Source organism: Mandrillus leucophaeus, unplaced genomic scaffold, assembly GCF_000951045.1.
Source record: "Mandrillus leucophaeus isolate KB7577 unplaced genomic scaffold, Mleu.le_1.0 Scaffold36, whole genome shotgun sequence".
NCBI lineage: Eukaryota > Metazoa > Chordata > Mammalia > Primates > Cercopithecidae > Mandrillus > Mandrillus leucophaeus.
In genome coordinates this window covers 5,708,124-5,723,782 of record NW_012103809.1, presented here as the reverse complement: position 1 = coordinate 5,723,782, position 15,659 = coordinate 5,708,124, and the positions used below count along the sequence as shown (strand labels likewise).

General features: G+C 42.8%; 1 protein-coding gene across 1 annotated transcript in view; it reads right to left on the bottom strand.

The window, feature by feature from the left end:
* Nucleotides 1-15,659, bottom strand: part of HIVEP1 (human immunodeficiency virus type I enhancer binding protein 1) — a 155,795-nt gene that overhangs the window by 38,293 nt on the left and 101,843 nt on the right. The window contains exon 4 of the mRNA XM_011989663.1: nt 984-6,964. Coding sequence (XP_011845053.1) covers nt 984-6,964 — 5,981 coding nt within the window. The remainder of the gene's footprint in view (nt 1-983; nt 6,965-15,659) is intronic.

The following is a 15,659-nucleotide window of genomic DNA, read 5'->3' as shown; positions in this document are numbered from 1 at the left end:
AAAAAATCCCTATCTTTTTTAAAAAAAATTTTGAACACTTAGCTAAAGAATCACCACCTTTGGAGTATCTTTGCTGAATTCTTATCTCTTCCACCTACTAGCAATGTTAGAAACTTCCTTCTTTAGAATTGTTCACACTTCTATGGTAATACTCATCCTGCAATATTTTCCTACCGACAGATCTGTAAATGTTTATTAACCTGTGTTGCATGCTTATGAATCTGCTGAGGCCAAATACTTCTGAACATCCAGAGTCCAACGTGATATCCTTACCTATTATTCTAATCACGTAAATGACTTTCCCCCATTTTATAAAGCTGATAATTCTAATGAAACTGATTCCACAAATTACCCCAAATTATAGTTTCATGACCTTAAATTACTTTATAAATCTTGACCAAATCAACTTATCAAGTTGATTTGAATTATTTTGTGAAACTTCTCTCTAGTGCTAATGGCTCTCACAGCAACAATGGAAGAGAGTTGGAATGGGCATGGCAGGGACATGTAGTTAATAAGCTCAAGACAAGTCTAAATGGCTTTCTGCTTATATTTCAGCATGAAATGCAGCTATCTTTGATTATCTACACCTGTTTCCCTGCATTAGCAGGAACAAAGCATAACCATGATTTCCTTTCACTTAACAAGAAAAACAAAACCTTAATATAAGTAACACATTAAAGTAAAACCATGATCATCTGTACTACTAAATAAAGACTTACACAGTTAGCTGAGAAAAAAAAAGTGCTCAGGGTAAATTATTTCTAAAATCTTTCAAGATAGAATCACAGAAAGACTCCCGGTAACTTTTATCGATGTAACTCCTGGGGTACATATATCACCCTGTCTTTCAAATAAGACACTTAAAGCACAATTTGTCACTCAAAATTAAAATATTTCCAGTTAAAATATTTAAAGGTATCAAGACACATTAAAACAAATTTGCACAAACCATATCTGAAGATAAATTATATTTCAAGTACCTTGCTTAAGTTGCTTTTCCACTTGCTTGAATAGACCAATAAATCTGACTTGGAATGGGTAGTTATTGCTTGACAATATAGTGATTTTCCAGCGTTCTGTTTTGAATTAAGGAGAGAAAGTGCAACTTTTGTGGGCAAACCGAGTGGATTTGGATTACTGGAGCTCACTGTCCAATCAGTATAGGCTGAAGTTTTCTGGTCCTTCTGAGGTAAATGCAACGACTTCTGCCTTAAGAGATAACACCATGTAAAGTTGGTTGTGGTTTTCAGGCTAGGGAAAGCCAGCTGCTGGGTGTCCCTGATGCTAAACAATGAAAGAGAAGTGACTGGCCGTTGACTTTGCTCTTGGATGTTTACTTTGTCACCTTGATTTTTAATCCCTGGAGACTTCCTTTCTTGGTTATTGTCTGTACCTTTCAAAGGAGAAATATGAGTATTTTCTGAAGGGACAGGTGAATTTCGAACCGTAAGAGTTAATGATGTGGATGACTTGATGTTTTCAAATTTCTGCAATTCACTTATAGGTTCTATAACGACAAATTCAGAGCATCCTGTTGACGAATTATCAGCTGGCAAAACATTTGTCAAATTAATAGCCTCACTACTAATTTCAGGTTGAGAAAAAACATCCTTTTCCAACGTCACACCGTCCAGGGGCTCTGTAGTACAAACCTGCCTCACTAAAACAGGCTTCTTCTGTTTACTAGCTTCATTAGCTCTCGGACTCAAAGGCTCTAAAGGGCTCACATCTGTTGCACAAACAGCTCCATTTTCATCTTTGGCCCGCTTCTGGTGCTTTTCCATGGCGATGTCTAAACTATTTGCTGGGGAAAGCATCCTTTTACTCGAAGCTGAAGATTCTTGTTGAGGTGAAAGTCGACCAACAGATATTTTCTGAGTTATGGGCAAGGATTCTGATAGAGAAGAATTTTGGCCCATCTCTGAAAAAACATTTTCACAAACAAATTCCTTATCTGGGTTTGGCAAAGCATTCTGATGACCTTTTTGCAATGTTGGCACAGAATTTTGTTCTTCACTGACTGGCACTACACTGTGATTAGTCTGGCAAATTGGCTGATTGGGCAGATCTTGGGTCACTAGTATTTGCGGCAGGGATGTGAGCGTAGCAAAACAGTAAGCAGGAACATTACTCTGCAGGCGTACGGGCAGCATGAATGACGATGGCACCTTCTGCACCTGACTTCCAAGCGGCCTGAGCTCTGGTGGTGGCAGAGGATGCGAATTAGACATGCTATCAATCAATTTGATTGGTAACGCTGCTGATGTCACACAATGATCTGGTCCAACTGGATCTGAAATAACTTGATTTGGCAAAGAATGCACGGGATTAGAAGAGCAAGACTGGCCTGAAGTGAAAACCTGACAATGCAATTGGTATTTGGGAGCAAAGCAATCCTCACTTTTAGAAGGCCCAGATAAAACAGAATTTTTATCTGGTTTGCTACCCTGCGTAGACACTTGCGGAGATAGCTGTGCGCTCTGGTGGCTAGGGGGTGCATGGATTTGATTTAACAAATTGATGTCACAGAGCTGTTGAACAGGAAAGATGCTGGCAGAGCTGGAGTTTGACATTTCTGCCTGTAGATCCTTAACCTGAGTCTGACAGTGCAAAGTATTTGCAGAAAACTCAGCTAAAGATGTACTAGTGAGCTGAGGCCCCTGATATGGCACTGTGTTCACACTGGGAAGAGCAATATTTTGGAAAGATGTTGGGTTTACAGGAGACAGATGACTATCTGGGGCTATGTTTAAAGATATCTGCCGTACCAGTGGGCCTCTCCTTCTTTCTAAGAGAGGCACGTGCCCAGTCACTCCCCCTCGAGAAGGTGAAGATGGAGGCTGCAATTCAATAAGTGGTGTTGTCTGGGGTGGGGTGATGCTTCCACAATCAAATGATTTGCTTCTGAGATCAGACACCTCCATTGATGTTTGCGTGCAATTAATCTGTTCTGACGCAGCACGCCTCATTTCCCGGTGACTTCCAGGAACATTCAGCATGTTCAAGCCAGCTGGAATCATAAGAAACTCGGCTTTATTTAGAAAATCGATTTTGGGGGAAGCCTCTGTTTTAGAAATGTCCTCTATGTCTAAAGAGGCTGAGAAACTTGAAGTGTGAGATAAACTGCTCTCCCTACTTAGACTCCTGGAGAGAGTGGAATCAAAGCTCGATTCTGTTGAGGAATGTTCTATCTCAGCCAGACGGAGCCTTTTCTTTTTGGGTGGCAGCTTCTCTGTTGGCAATTTTGACAAGGTTTCACTACGTTGGGGCCAACTGAACTTCTCTGACTTTTCTTGATCATGGCATTGAGCTTCCAGGTCCCGATCTGGTTCTTCTGTGACCAAAATCTCTGGAACTTGGATGTTGTGCTGCCGGACAAGTCTTGAGGGCTGTCCTAACACATGTCGTTCATTTGGACTCTTTCTGGAGCTTTCCTGAAGTTCTCCTTTGAGAGCGTCTGATAGTGCAAGCTGGTGAGGATGAGACCCGTCCCGAGAAGGGTGACCTTCCTCTTGGGAGATTCCTATCACTTTCAGAGACCCAGGCTTCCCTGTTCTGTTCAGCTCCTGGAAGGAAACTGGGGAGGCTCTTTCAAAGGGCTCAGACTTGTCAAATGAGCTGGGCCTGCTCAGGGAGTTGGTGTGCTGGATGACGGAGATTCCAGTCCCGTGTCTCTGCAGTTCTATCTTGTCCTGGGCTGCTGAACTTATCTGTTGCTCCATGATGGTCGACAGCTTGGGATCCATGGTCTGTTCAGGGCCCCTGGCAACAAGGTGAATTTGGGAGTTTTGCAACTGTATATTTTTATGCTGCTGGTCACTTCTTATGGTAACATTATGTTTAGGCAAACTGGGATTAGAGCCCAGAGCATTCTGAAACTGAAGGCCTTCGGAACTTTTTGGAGAAGTTCCACTTTCATTTTGCTGAAGTTCATCATCATCCCCAACACTTTTCATTTTCCTCCTTTTTCTTATCTGGGGCGTCTGTTCCCAGACGCCAGAGGACCCAGCAACTCTGTAGTGTAGAATCTGTGGCTGCGGACCGCCGGGCACAGGGCTGTGCTCAGGTTCTCTCATGGCTACCTTTGTTTTTGGTCCGTGTAACTCAGAACAGTAAAATTTCTTATGATTTTCAAAATTTTCCAGTTTCCTATACCTGTTTCTACAAGTTTCACACTCAAACATTGTCCCTCGCCCTTGATGAGACTTCTTTTTTTCTATATGTGGGCCTTGTGCCAATGCCTTGCTCCGTGCTGACATGGCTTCACCAGCAGCATGGCATCCTTGGTGGCTCTCATCCAGGGACTGTCCAGTACCAAGAACATGACTTTCATTTGCTGAAGAATCTTCTATGGCTGCTTGTCTCACAAGTGTACGGGGATGTCCACTCTGGGGCACAGGAGTGTTAGGTCCTGATACAAAGACATCGTCATAGAAAGCGCCAATTTTGTCATCAAATGACTGACTTCCTCTTAGTGGATGAGGAGGAGGTATTATATTTGCAGGTACTGCTGAATAACCTGTGGTCGGCATGGAATTACTTCTTGTGATAGGTAAACAGTCAAGTGAAGGTACAGACAGAAGAAACACTTGCTTTGATTTTTCAGTAGGGGTGAAAGGGGACTTCGGTATATCAGAGCTTGAACTTGTTCTCCGTCCCACTGGTTTTAAATCAAACTGGAAAGAATCTTTAAATATGTATGATTTGGGGGAATCAATGCTTCCTCGTCTTGACAGTGAGGTTCTCCGCGGCTTCACACTATCCAGTTGCTTGTCATCTACCAAAGCTTCATTGTCTGAGATAAGCTTCGATATCCGCTCCTCAAGTGTTTTTGTGGCCAAAGGTGGGCGCATCTGACCTGGTAAAAGCAATGCCTTTTCCCCTGTGGGCAAAGCAGAGGGTGTTGACGTGGTGACAAGAGCTGCAGAGGGTCCGTTACTCCTTACGGAGTCTTGTTCTGTGCTGGGTAATGTTCTGGCAAAGGGTGTTGGTGGACTCACTGTTTGATCGGCACTTTCAGAACGTGAAAAGTAACCAGAATCTGTACTTCCTAAACTTCGAGGACTCAGGAGCTTTCCTTGCTGCTCTTGGGAGTAATCAGTAGCCTGCTGCCTTTGTAGCTGGGCGTGTATCGTTCCTATATGAGAGTCTTGCTTTCCTTCCAGTGGATTCATGTCACCTTTCTGGTGGGACTTCTCATTAGTCTCCAACCTGGAGACTCCACCCTGGGACACGTTGGCTGAAAGTGGCTGTACGTTTGTCACCTGAAGGTCCTTCTGCTTTTGTGCACTAGGAAGTTCAGGCTTGGGATCCACGGCCTTTGGACTGTCAGTTCTTAAGGGGGACACGGTGACATGGTGGACCACAACTTTTGGTAACTCTGTCACAGCTTGTGATTTTGCAGATTTGTCCTGTAGCAAAAAGTCACCTACCACATTTTCTGGATTGCTTGGAGTGAAGCTTGATTTTAGTAAAGTTTCAGCATTTGACATCCTCTTTATTATGTGCACAGGCTGCAGCTCCATGGCACCCAGGTCATGCTGTCTCTCATCAGTGGTGCCTTCCTCCTCGCTCTCCCCACTGTCTTCTACGTCTGAATGAATACTAAGTGCTTTGGGGGACTCGTGGGACAAGAACAAGCCACCAGCATCTGGCTGCAAGACAAGACCCAGTTTGATAGTATGTGCGTGGGATTTCTTGTGCTTATACAGATTACTTTTAGTCTTAAATGAAAATCCACAAGTCACACAGGGATAGGGTCGCTCTCCAGTGTGGGAGCGGATATGCTTTAAAAGCACACTAGGCTTTGCACATGCTCTATTGCAATACTCACAAATATATTTTCCTTGTTTTTTTGGCTTCTGATCTTTCAGAAGAAGATTGCACATTTGCTCTACGCTTTGATTAACAACAGAGGCAACATGAGTTGAATTATAGATTGGCGTGGGGGGCGACTGTGTAGAATTAGCTGGACTTATTGACAAAGGTGAAGCAGAATCCATTTGCTGGTTTTGAGGAGTAACCTGAGATCTACTGGAAGGTGAAGTTAGGCCTACAGATGATGTCACTGCTATATTATAAACCTGTTCAAGTTTGGCATTCTCTTGATTTTGCAGATTTGTCAGTGATCCTGTGAAACCTGAACACCCTGGAAGCTGTTGATTATGTTGGTTGGATTTGGGAACAAAGTGTTCATGTTGATGATACAAATGAGAAGCTGACTGCACTGTCCCTTGCTCACTCTTCTGAGCAGCAGACACATGGACTGTGTATGAGGTACAAGAAGACTGTGATTCAGCAACCAATTCCTGTGAAGTCTGATTTGAGGCATCCATTGAACTGTTTTTTAATTTGGAAGGGGAACGTGCAGTTTTATTTGGCCTCAGTTTTTCTGTCTTAATTGCACAAGATGAGCCCTTTTGTGACAAGGTGCTCAGTTCTGGCTCCATTGCTTTCAGTAAGACATCGAATGCGGTGTTTGTATAGGAGGGGGACGTAGTGCCACAATGAGAAGAGATGCATTCGCTATTGTCAGTCCTGGTTTTACTTGACAAGGAACTTGAGTCACATTGTTCATCGAGGACACTGAATTTGGCAGGGTCAGTGCCTTCGGATCTCCATCTGCGCAGTTCAGATGGATGCTGCAGAAACAAGGGCTTCTTTGGGGAGACAGATACTTCGGATTTTGAGGCTTCGGCAATTATTCCAGGTGTTTCTCCGTTTTGTTTGGTAAACTGCTTCCCATTTTTTACAGGAATGTAATTCTGTTTCTTGTGAGACTCCGAAGCACTATGAAGAACGGCGAAAGATGACTCTTCTGTATTTTGTTTATGTTTTGCCTGAAGAGGATTTCTCAGTGGGGATTTTGGTATTTTTTTCAGGTGATTCTCAGTTACGACCTTTTTGCGTTTCACACCTTTAAGGGATTCCGAAGTTCCTTTAACACCAGCCTCTAAGATTTCTGTTAAAAAAAACAACAACAAACAATTGGTAACATTGTACATACACCAACTATACTTTTTTGAAAATTAAGATTATTATCATAAGGACATTATGACAAGTGAAGAAAGTAGTTTAAGGAAAGTCTATTTTTTAAATAAAACTGCATTTCTGCGTTCCAGAAATTGAACAATGTTGCCAATCAAAATCTACTGAAACACTCATGCAAAGACCTAAGTGTGCATTTCTAGAATGCTTATGTTCCTTTCTTGAGAAATCAACATCCTGGAACCAGAGCTTTCAAAACTCAATTATCTTTCCCCTTTTCACTCTCACGCTTAAACAGTGCTCCACAGGGTTAAAGAAACTGATAACTAACAAGAAGTTTTGAGCTTGTCTTACAGCACTGCAGATAAGGAAAACAGCTTGTTAGAATTCCCTCTGCTTGTAACAAAACTGGTTGACTGGTTGAAGCCGGTTGGAACTAGTATGGTTGATGGGAATCTGCACAGAATAGACTTCTTGACAGATGAGGGACTTCCTGACATCACAGCCAGTATTTTCACCACAGGTTTCACACCAACTCCCTCTGAATTTGCAAAGGCAACCCATGAAGAAGCACGAAGAGACAACTGTGCCTGCTCAAGGGACTTTCCAAACTTCCCCTCCCTTTCCAACAATCATTAACCAACCCCGAAACCCCTCCTCCAGCATCTCTTCCTTTTAGATACTGCTTTGAGCTGGTAAGGGAAGACAGAATTGAGCCCATCTCCTGCATGGCTGCCTTGCCTTTCTCTCTATAAAAATCCAGTGATTCGGTGTTTGGTTTTTCATTGCGTGCAGGCAAATGGACCTAGACTGGCTTGGTAACAATACCTGAGGACTCTGTCTACACAACAGTCTGAGAAGGCTGGCCAAAAAGAAGAAAATTCGGCTGGGTGCGGTGGCTCATGCCGGTAATCCCAGTACTTTGGGAGGCTGAGACAGGTGGATCACAAGGTCAGGAGATCCAGACCATCCTGGCTAACTTAGGGAAACCCCGTCTCTACTAAAAACACAAAAACAAAATTAGCCGGGCATGGTGGTGGGCACCTGTAGTCCCAGCGACTCGGGAGGCTGAGGCGGGAGAATGGCGTGAACCCAGAAGGCGGAGCTTGCAGTGAGCCTAGAAAGTGCCACTGCACTCCAGCCTGGGTGACAGAGTGAGACTCCATCTCAAAAAACAAAAAAACAAAACAAAACAAAAAAACAGAAGAAAAGTCAACCCTTTAATGCTGAGTATTTGACGGTCTTATCTCATTAAGGATCTTTTAAAACAAACTTTTCAGCAAATTTCTAAGTATGCAAAACTGATCTTTTCATTAGAAAAGGGGCTGCTAATATAATTTCTAGAGCAGACCATAGTCAGGACAGCCATGAAGTATTGCTGATATAGCAATTGTATCAATGAACAGAAAATTATGAAACTAAAATAATTCACTTATTTTTGGTTTCTTACCAACAAAATTTAAAAGTCATAAGGTTGTAACGGGCCTTGGTTTAAAAAAATCACCATTGTAACTCAACAAAATATTCAATGGCTATGTGTCTTTGTCATTAGCAAAGGTAAGGCAGGTAGGCAGGTAGGGAGATAGGCAGAAACAAGGTAAAACTTATTGCAAGAGAAATGAAATCACCTTCATTTCTAGCTGTGTTGGAAATAAATCAGTATTTAAGTGACAATGCCCACAATCTATCAACTACTGTATTTTTGAGCAACAATTACTTGCCATGATTTAGTTTGGTTTCCATTTGTTGGATTGTTGGGCATATGAATAAAAATTATTCAACCGTATATTACTCTATTTGTAGAAAGCCAACTACTTAATTCTCCACTATTTTCAAATAGCTGTTGCAATGTACATATTTGAAATTCATGTTAGACCAAAATGTCTATACTGTAATAACTACTTATTGAGGATAAAATTTACATTAGAAATATTCTAGTCATATTCTGACCTCAGTTTATATGCTCTCATATCATAGTTTAATGGAAAAAAAAAGCATACTATTCCATTAAAGATATATTTACCCTCCATAATAAAAAAAACAAAAGGGGGGTCTCATAACTAAAATATTTGAGCTAAAGAATAATAGAAAAAAGTATCAGTATTATTCACTTTTACAAAATGTTTTAACAAATCTTTTTTTATTCTCCAATCCGCTCACTCATGAAATAGCGTTTTCCTACCGGTTTTCCCTTACTGAGATGAATGTAAGAAAGTCAATGATATACTTTCTGACTCTCATTAACTCTATCAGGCAAGTTGGCAAAGTGAAAAATGATGCTCATCAACCTGGGGTGAGTAGTCTCTCTCTACCCACTTCCAAAAGCTAGATGTGGGTGTCATAAAGGTGAAAGCCAGTAGGCTATTAAAGTAAATACAAAAACAGAGATAAGAAACCCCTTGGATGAGAAGCTGGCAGAGCTGAAACACCATGGACTTAAAGATAATCTACCCATGTCAGACCCCATTCAGGACCTATTCAACCGGAGTCTTGGCCAAGGTAGGTATGCCTATTTTGCTCTGTTTCACAAACATTTTAAGAGAAACTTTTATTTTTAGATAGAGTTATGTTATTTAAAATTAAACAATGTCTTATACTTCAAAGAAAAATGCAAAAATTCAACCCAGAAATACTATATATGATTTAAACAACACCAACAAAAAATTTAACCTTGCACTTAAAAGAAAATGACGTTGAAGTTAAGATAAAGGAACTGCTAAACCTAAGACCTGTATTTCTTTATAAGAGAAACTATTTCCTAAAAACTACTGAGTGTTAAGAATTGGAAAAACAGGTATGTTAAATGGAACTTTTGAACTACATGTTTTGATTTTAGATATAGATAGACTCCTCTCTCATTTGTCAAAGCTTGTAACACTTACATTCTACCTGTATCATTGTTTACACTTAGTTCTCTATTTATTCTTAACACTTGAGTGGTGCTATCACCTTCAACACTTTGCATACTCCTTTGCTTTCTGGCAATTTGGTTTACACCTCAGAAACTTTTCTTCTATGATATCTTCATATATGTTTTCTGGTCAACTTTTTTTTGGAATAAGGTTATTTTCTTTACGGACATCAATTATGTTTTTTCTGGATCACCCTAATGATAATTTAAATTGCCTTCCTCTCTTCGGGTTTTTACCTTTTGTTTTTTCTACAATTTTCTAAAGCTTTTCTCTTATGTCGATAACTGAATTGTCACACCATTAAGTTCTTTACTGTTTTGTATTTATTCATTAGTTTTCGACCGACAGTATTTTGTTCTCATTTTGTTCCCTTAGTTCCATATTTCCCATTTCATCTCATTTTATTGCCTCATATTAAGTTTGAGCTCTTGCTTAAATACATTTATGATCTTTAGATCTGCACTTAAAAACACTTCTGTTTCTGGAGTACTATTTCCTTTACGGCAGAATTCGACCTGTCTTGCACATTCTCAAGGCTCTTCTACTGCCTGAGATCATGGAGAATGGTGATCTCACTCAGCACTCAGCTGAGAACATACTCCTGACAGTCTTTTTTGAGTTGTGTTCATTCTTCTGGATTTTGCTGGATCTTCTTTCTTTAACAGGTTCACTGTCCTTATTCAAGGGATAAAGCCCACTCTACCACTGGTGCTTGGGAGGGGAGGAGGTAGTGAGATGACCCTGGACCTCAGATCAGTCTAAATTCAAGGACTTTTTTTGTGATTGTAAGGAGGGGAGAGGCTAGTGGAGGCGATGAGAGAGATGCAAACAGAGGGACGATAGCAGGCGTATGTAAGAAGAATACTGCACTATCATTTTAGAGGTGGAAGTGAAAGCAAGGTGCCTGCCTTCCCACAGGTTTTCACTCTCCACCCCTTGATTCTCAAGATCTGGGGTTGAATGGCTCAGAGTGGGCAGCTAAGCCGTCAGGCTAGGAATTATAGACAAATATCTTCCCTTGAGAGCCAAGGCCCTAGAGTAGAAGGCAGCAGACCCTTGGGTTTTTAAAGAATGAAACACCTGGAATAGTTTTTTAAACTTACCCTCATCTTGATTAGTTTTAAATCTATCTATTAGGCCGGGTGCGGTGGCTCAAGCCTGTAATCCCAGCACTTTGGGAGGCCAAGATGGGCGGATTGCGAGGTCAGGAGATCGAGACCATCCTGGCTAACACGGTGAAACTCCGTCTCTACTAAAAAACACAAAAAATTAGCCGGGCGAGGTGGCGGGCGCCTGTAGTCCCAGCTACTCAGGAGGCTGAGGCAGGACAATGGCGTAAACCCGGGAGGCGGAGCTTGCAGTGAGCTGAGATTGCGCCACTGCACTCCAGCCTGGGCGACAGAGCGAGACTCCGTCTCAAAAAAAAAACAAAAAACAAAACAAAACAAAAAAATCTATCTATTAAAGAGTGACTGGAGTTATTTTCTCTTGTCCTCTTATCTATAGAAAAGAGCACAATCATCAAACCTTGTGGCTAGATCTACAACATAGTTAAGAGGATGCACAGACCATAGTGCTTCAAAGCAGAAATAAAACTGGTCTGAGAGGAGGAGACAGCTGTTCACCATCAGCACTTGTGCTTTTCCGTCATTTGAAAGGCGATTTGTTGTTAAGGTGAACTAAATATAAAATACATTAGAGGAAACAAAGAGAAAGACCAAGCCGTGGAAGGCAGCCCAAGGACTCACATGGAGCCTCCGTAATGTGATCACTCCCCACCAACCCCACCAACCAGTGTCCCTGCCGACCCTCTGCCTCAGGGGAAGGACACTGCTTTCTATTCACCATCCTGATTCCAGAAATGCTGTCATTTTGTATGTTTGTTTGTTCTTACCAAGTTTGGACATACTTGGCGCACACCAGCATTGAAACACAACCCTCTCTCCTTACACAGGGAGGACTTACAGTCAGATTGGGAAGGGAGGAGAAAGATTCAAAATACGAGTCAGCCAGCCACTGAAAACTGTATTCTCCACTCGTCAGGGTGCGACTGGTAATGACTGAAAATCAGGCAGAAACTCTGAGATATCAGCACATCAAAAATCCAAACATGACTTCATTTAACAGATACAAAGCACACTCAGGAGAGGGACCAAAATCAGCAGCACTGTCCCTGTCAGACCACTGACCTGGGCTTCGAAAGAAAAGCCAGCGCTCTCCATCAGTTAGGTAGTCAAGAACAGCTTAGAAAGACCACACGGGCCACTTCATTGAAAAAAAGTGGACTAGTTGGGGAAGTATAAGTTAAGATTCCCGGGTTCTGTGTGAAGTCACTGACACTTTATTTTCCGAGGCACAAATCTATTTATTAGGGCTTCTATGTTTCTTTGAAGAAGAGCACCAAGGAGTTTGAAATATCACTGTCAGCTGTTTTTCAGGATTACTTCCAGAGAGTAACAGATTAAAAGCAAACAGATTCAAAGGCTCAAGAGTGCGTCTTAGTTGCCAATAAGGTGTGACAAAGAATATTCTTATGGTAAGTAGTAGGGATGATAAACCACAACTCAGAGTGTGTTTAAAATCCTGTCTTGATTGAAGGTGAACCTCCAAATAAATCTCTTTTCAGATTTACTCAGAGACATGTCAGTGTGGAAAACTTCAGATCCCTTTCAGGCGTTAGGAACACAAGTAGTACCTGTTTTCTAACAATTGAGATCATGCTCGGTCAGAAGGTCAAGAGGTCAGACAGGAAGACCATTCAGAAGGCTTTTTTCAGTAGTTTGTGCAAGAGTTAAAATGTTACCCTGAACTCAGGCAGTGACAGTGGGCCTCTTAACTGATTCAAAACAAGAAAGCCTGAGAAAGGTTTGCCAAAGATTCTGCTGAGGTTTCTCCTCTGAGCACTGAGCTAGCTTGGAAGAGAAAAAAATCCATTCACTTTCCATTCCACTGAGTCTCAAACTCAACATACATGCATAGAATTGTAAACTGTAGCTGGAAATTCAGGACAAGATATTTTCAATAGGAAAATGGTTCGGCTAATTATGGCACAGCCACTTAACATAACATTATACATCCATTTAAAATAATTACAAAGATTACATAGCAATATGAAAATTATGATACATTAAGTATACGTGCACATTCTCTTTTTTTCCCACCAGAGAGAGGTCTGGGCTAGAGGCACAGATCTGGGAATACGCAGTGAGAGTTGTTTTTCTAAAAGGACATAAATGAGAAGCCAAAGAGAATATGCTGTGGAGACAGGAGGTCTGACATGAGAAGGATGGGTAATCCCTACACTTAGGGGTGAGCTAGAAACAAAAAGAAACAAGGGGAAATCAGAAAGATGGGACAAAACATGTGACAGCAAAATGGCCAGGAAGTGGGGGTTTAGAAACTTTTAAAAAGGAAGATGTGGCCAATAGTACTGAATATCACATTCAGATACACAGATGAAAATTAACAAGAGGTCCCTGGGCTTGGTGGTCACTGGGATTAGGAAGACATCGTTATCTCTGAAAGCAGTGTCCGCGGGGGTCTGGAGGTACAAACCCTATCATACACTAGTAAGGGGTGAGGGAGGGCATGAGGACGCACAGGGCCTGCAAATAAAGGCGCTCTTCTGGGGATGTGGCTGTAAAGGAAAAGAGAAAGACAAGACGTCAGAGTCAGGGGAAAGGAGGGTAAGGGAAGGCTTCTTTAGGATATGGGAGGGTTGAGTGTGATTATAAACAGGTAGTGAAAGTTGGCAGAGAGAATCAGACTAAAGATACAAGACAGAAAATGTAATTAAATAAAACAAATTTAAAAATTAATTAACAAATTAAACAAATAATGTGTGATAACCAGGTATACTCAAGAAGCTGCCACATAGATGTGGGAACAATTGATGAAGATGGAGGTGAGGAAATGCCTAGGAGAAGTTTCGTGGCAGCAGCACATCTGACTGGAGCCTACAGTGACAGGCGGAGAGGGATAAGTACTTTCCAGTTAGGGAACGGCATGAACAAGGTGAGCAGGAAAATGCGTAAGACTCACCTAAGAGCAGGAAGCTAACCTTATTGTTCACCTATTAGTAGAGTGGGAGATAGGATGGAAAAGGTATTCTGGAACCTGGTTACTCTGGGCCTTGAACACAAAGCAGAAGAGACTGGAATTCACTTAGCAAGCCAAAGGAAGCTACATTCAGATCATCACCAAGTTCTTCCCATTCCTCATGGAATGTAATTCAAGCATCATAACATGGCCAAAAGACTGCAGGCTCACCTGACTCGCAACTCTCCAACCTCCCTCTCCACCATCTCCCCTGACTCACTCTGCTTCAGCCTGCGGTACACTTTCTCCTCCTCGAAGTGGCCCATCTCGTTGCTGCCCCTGGGATTTGTACTTGCCATCTCCTCAGCATGAAAAGCCCTCCCTACACCCAACTCTTAAGATGACAGGGTCATTTTCAACCTTCAGCTCACCGCACCAGTGTTACCTCTGGGCTGTTCCTCCACTCTACCTAAAGTCGGTGTCCCTGTCCTGCCCACCCCGCCGTTCCTCAATTCTTTCCTCTTTACAGTCGTAATCTAGAATGCCCTGTTTGCCTGTTTACATGTGTTCTTCTGCCTTTAAATCAGGATGGGCTGAGAGAGTCCACACCCACTTATAGGCTCTCTAACATGGGCCTGCACCAGGTGCTCACATGAGGGGCAGGACATGAGGCCAGAGAAGTGCCCCGAGCGTGCAGGCAGAGTGAACAGGCATGAAGTCAACCCTCCCTGAGTGCTTCCACCCTCTGAAGAAAGCCCTGGGCTTTAAGCTGATAGGGAAAGGGCAGCAGATGTCACCAAGGGGACAGACAGAAACACCGTGCAGCTGGGGGAAGAACAGAGGAGGACACCCTCTACCCCAGGGGAGGCAGGAAATTGTCCTGAGACCAAAATCCCACACCAATAAAATTTCAGTCCCTTACCATGGGGGAGGGGCTAGAAACACAGGGACCGCCAAGACTGAGGCTGGACCAGAAGATGGAGCGACCCTCCCCTCCCCATCCAGAAGCCTAGCCCTGCGGGGGAAGCAGCAGCAGCCCACTGCTGGGGGGGCGGTGAGGAGGTGGGCAGGGACTCCCCCAGCCCACGGCGCAGGAGGCTGCAAGCTGAGCAGGGGCACTAGCACTGAGAAAAGCCCCCAGCGTCCCAGTTCCCGCCATAAGCACAAGGAACCGGCAGGCCATCGCCGGAAGAATTAAAAGCTGAAGTGCTACACTGAACATCCAAGCCCAGTTCAACCCTGGATGGGCAGGCTCAACTGCCCTTCTGATGACCTGACAGAACAGTGCCCACTGCCAGCCACCAGAAGCTACCCACTTCAGTAGTGAGAAAGAAAAGACACTTTTTCTCTGAGGAATGCAAGTCCTCTTTAATTAGCAGGCCCAGAGGAGGACTGAGAGGTTGTAGTGTGCGACAGCAGCCCTGTCTTACTCTCCCCCTTGAGCTAAATAACTACCTTCTGAAGCCACCTGCTATGTGGGCTCTACACTAACCAAGCCAAGTGCCATAAAATGCCACACGCCAGACACCCTAACTCATACCCTATAGTTCAAAACTGCACAGCCAATCACTAACCAATGTTCTCTGTAAACCAATGACAATTCCTGTCAAACAACTTTCTATCAGTCCACCCCTTTTCCCCTCGTCCCATTTGGCCTTATAAAATCTGCTTGTAACAACGGCCAGATAGCGCACTCTGCAAGGCAACTTCAAAGTGTGT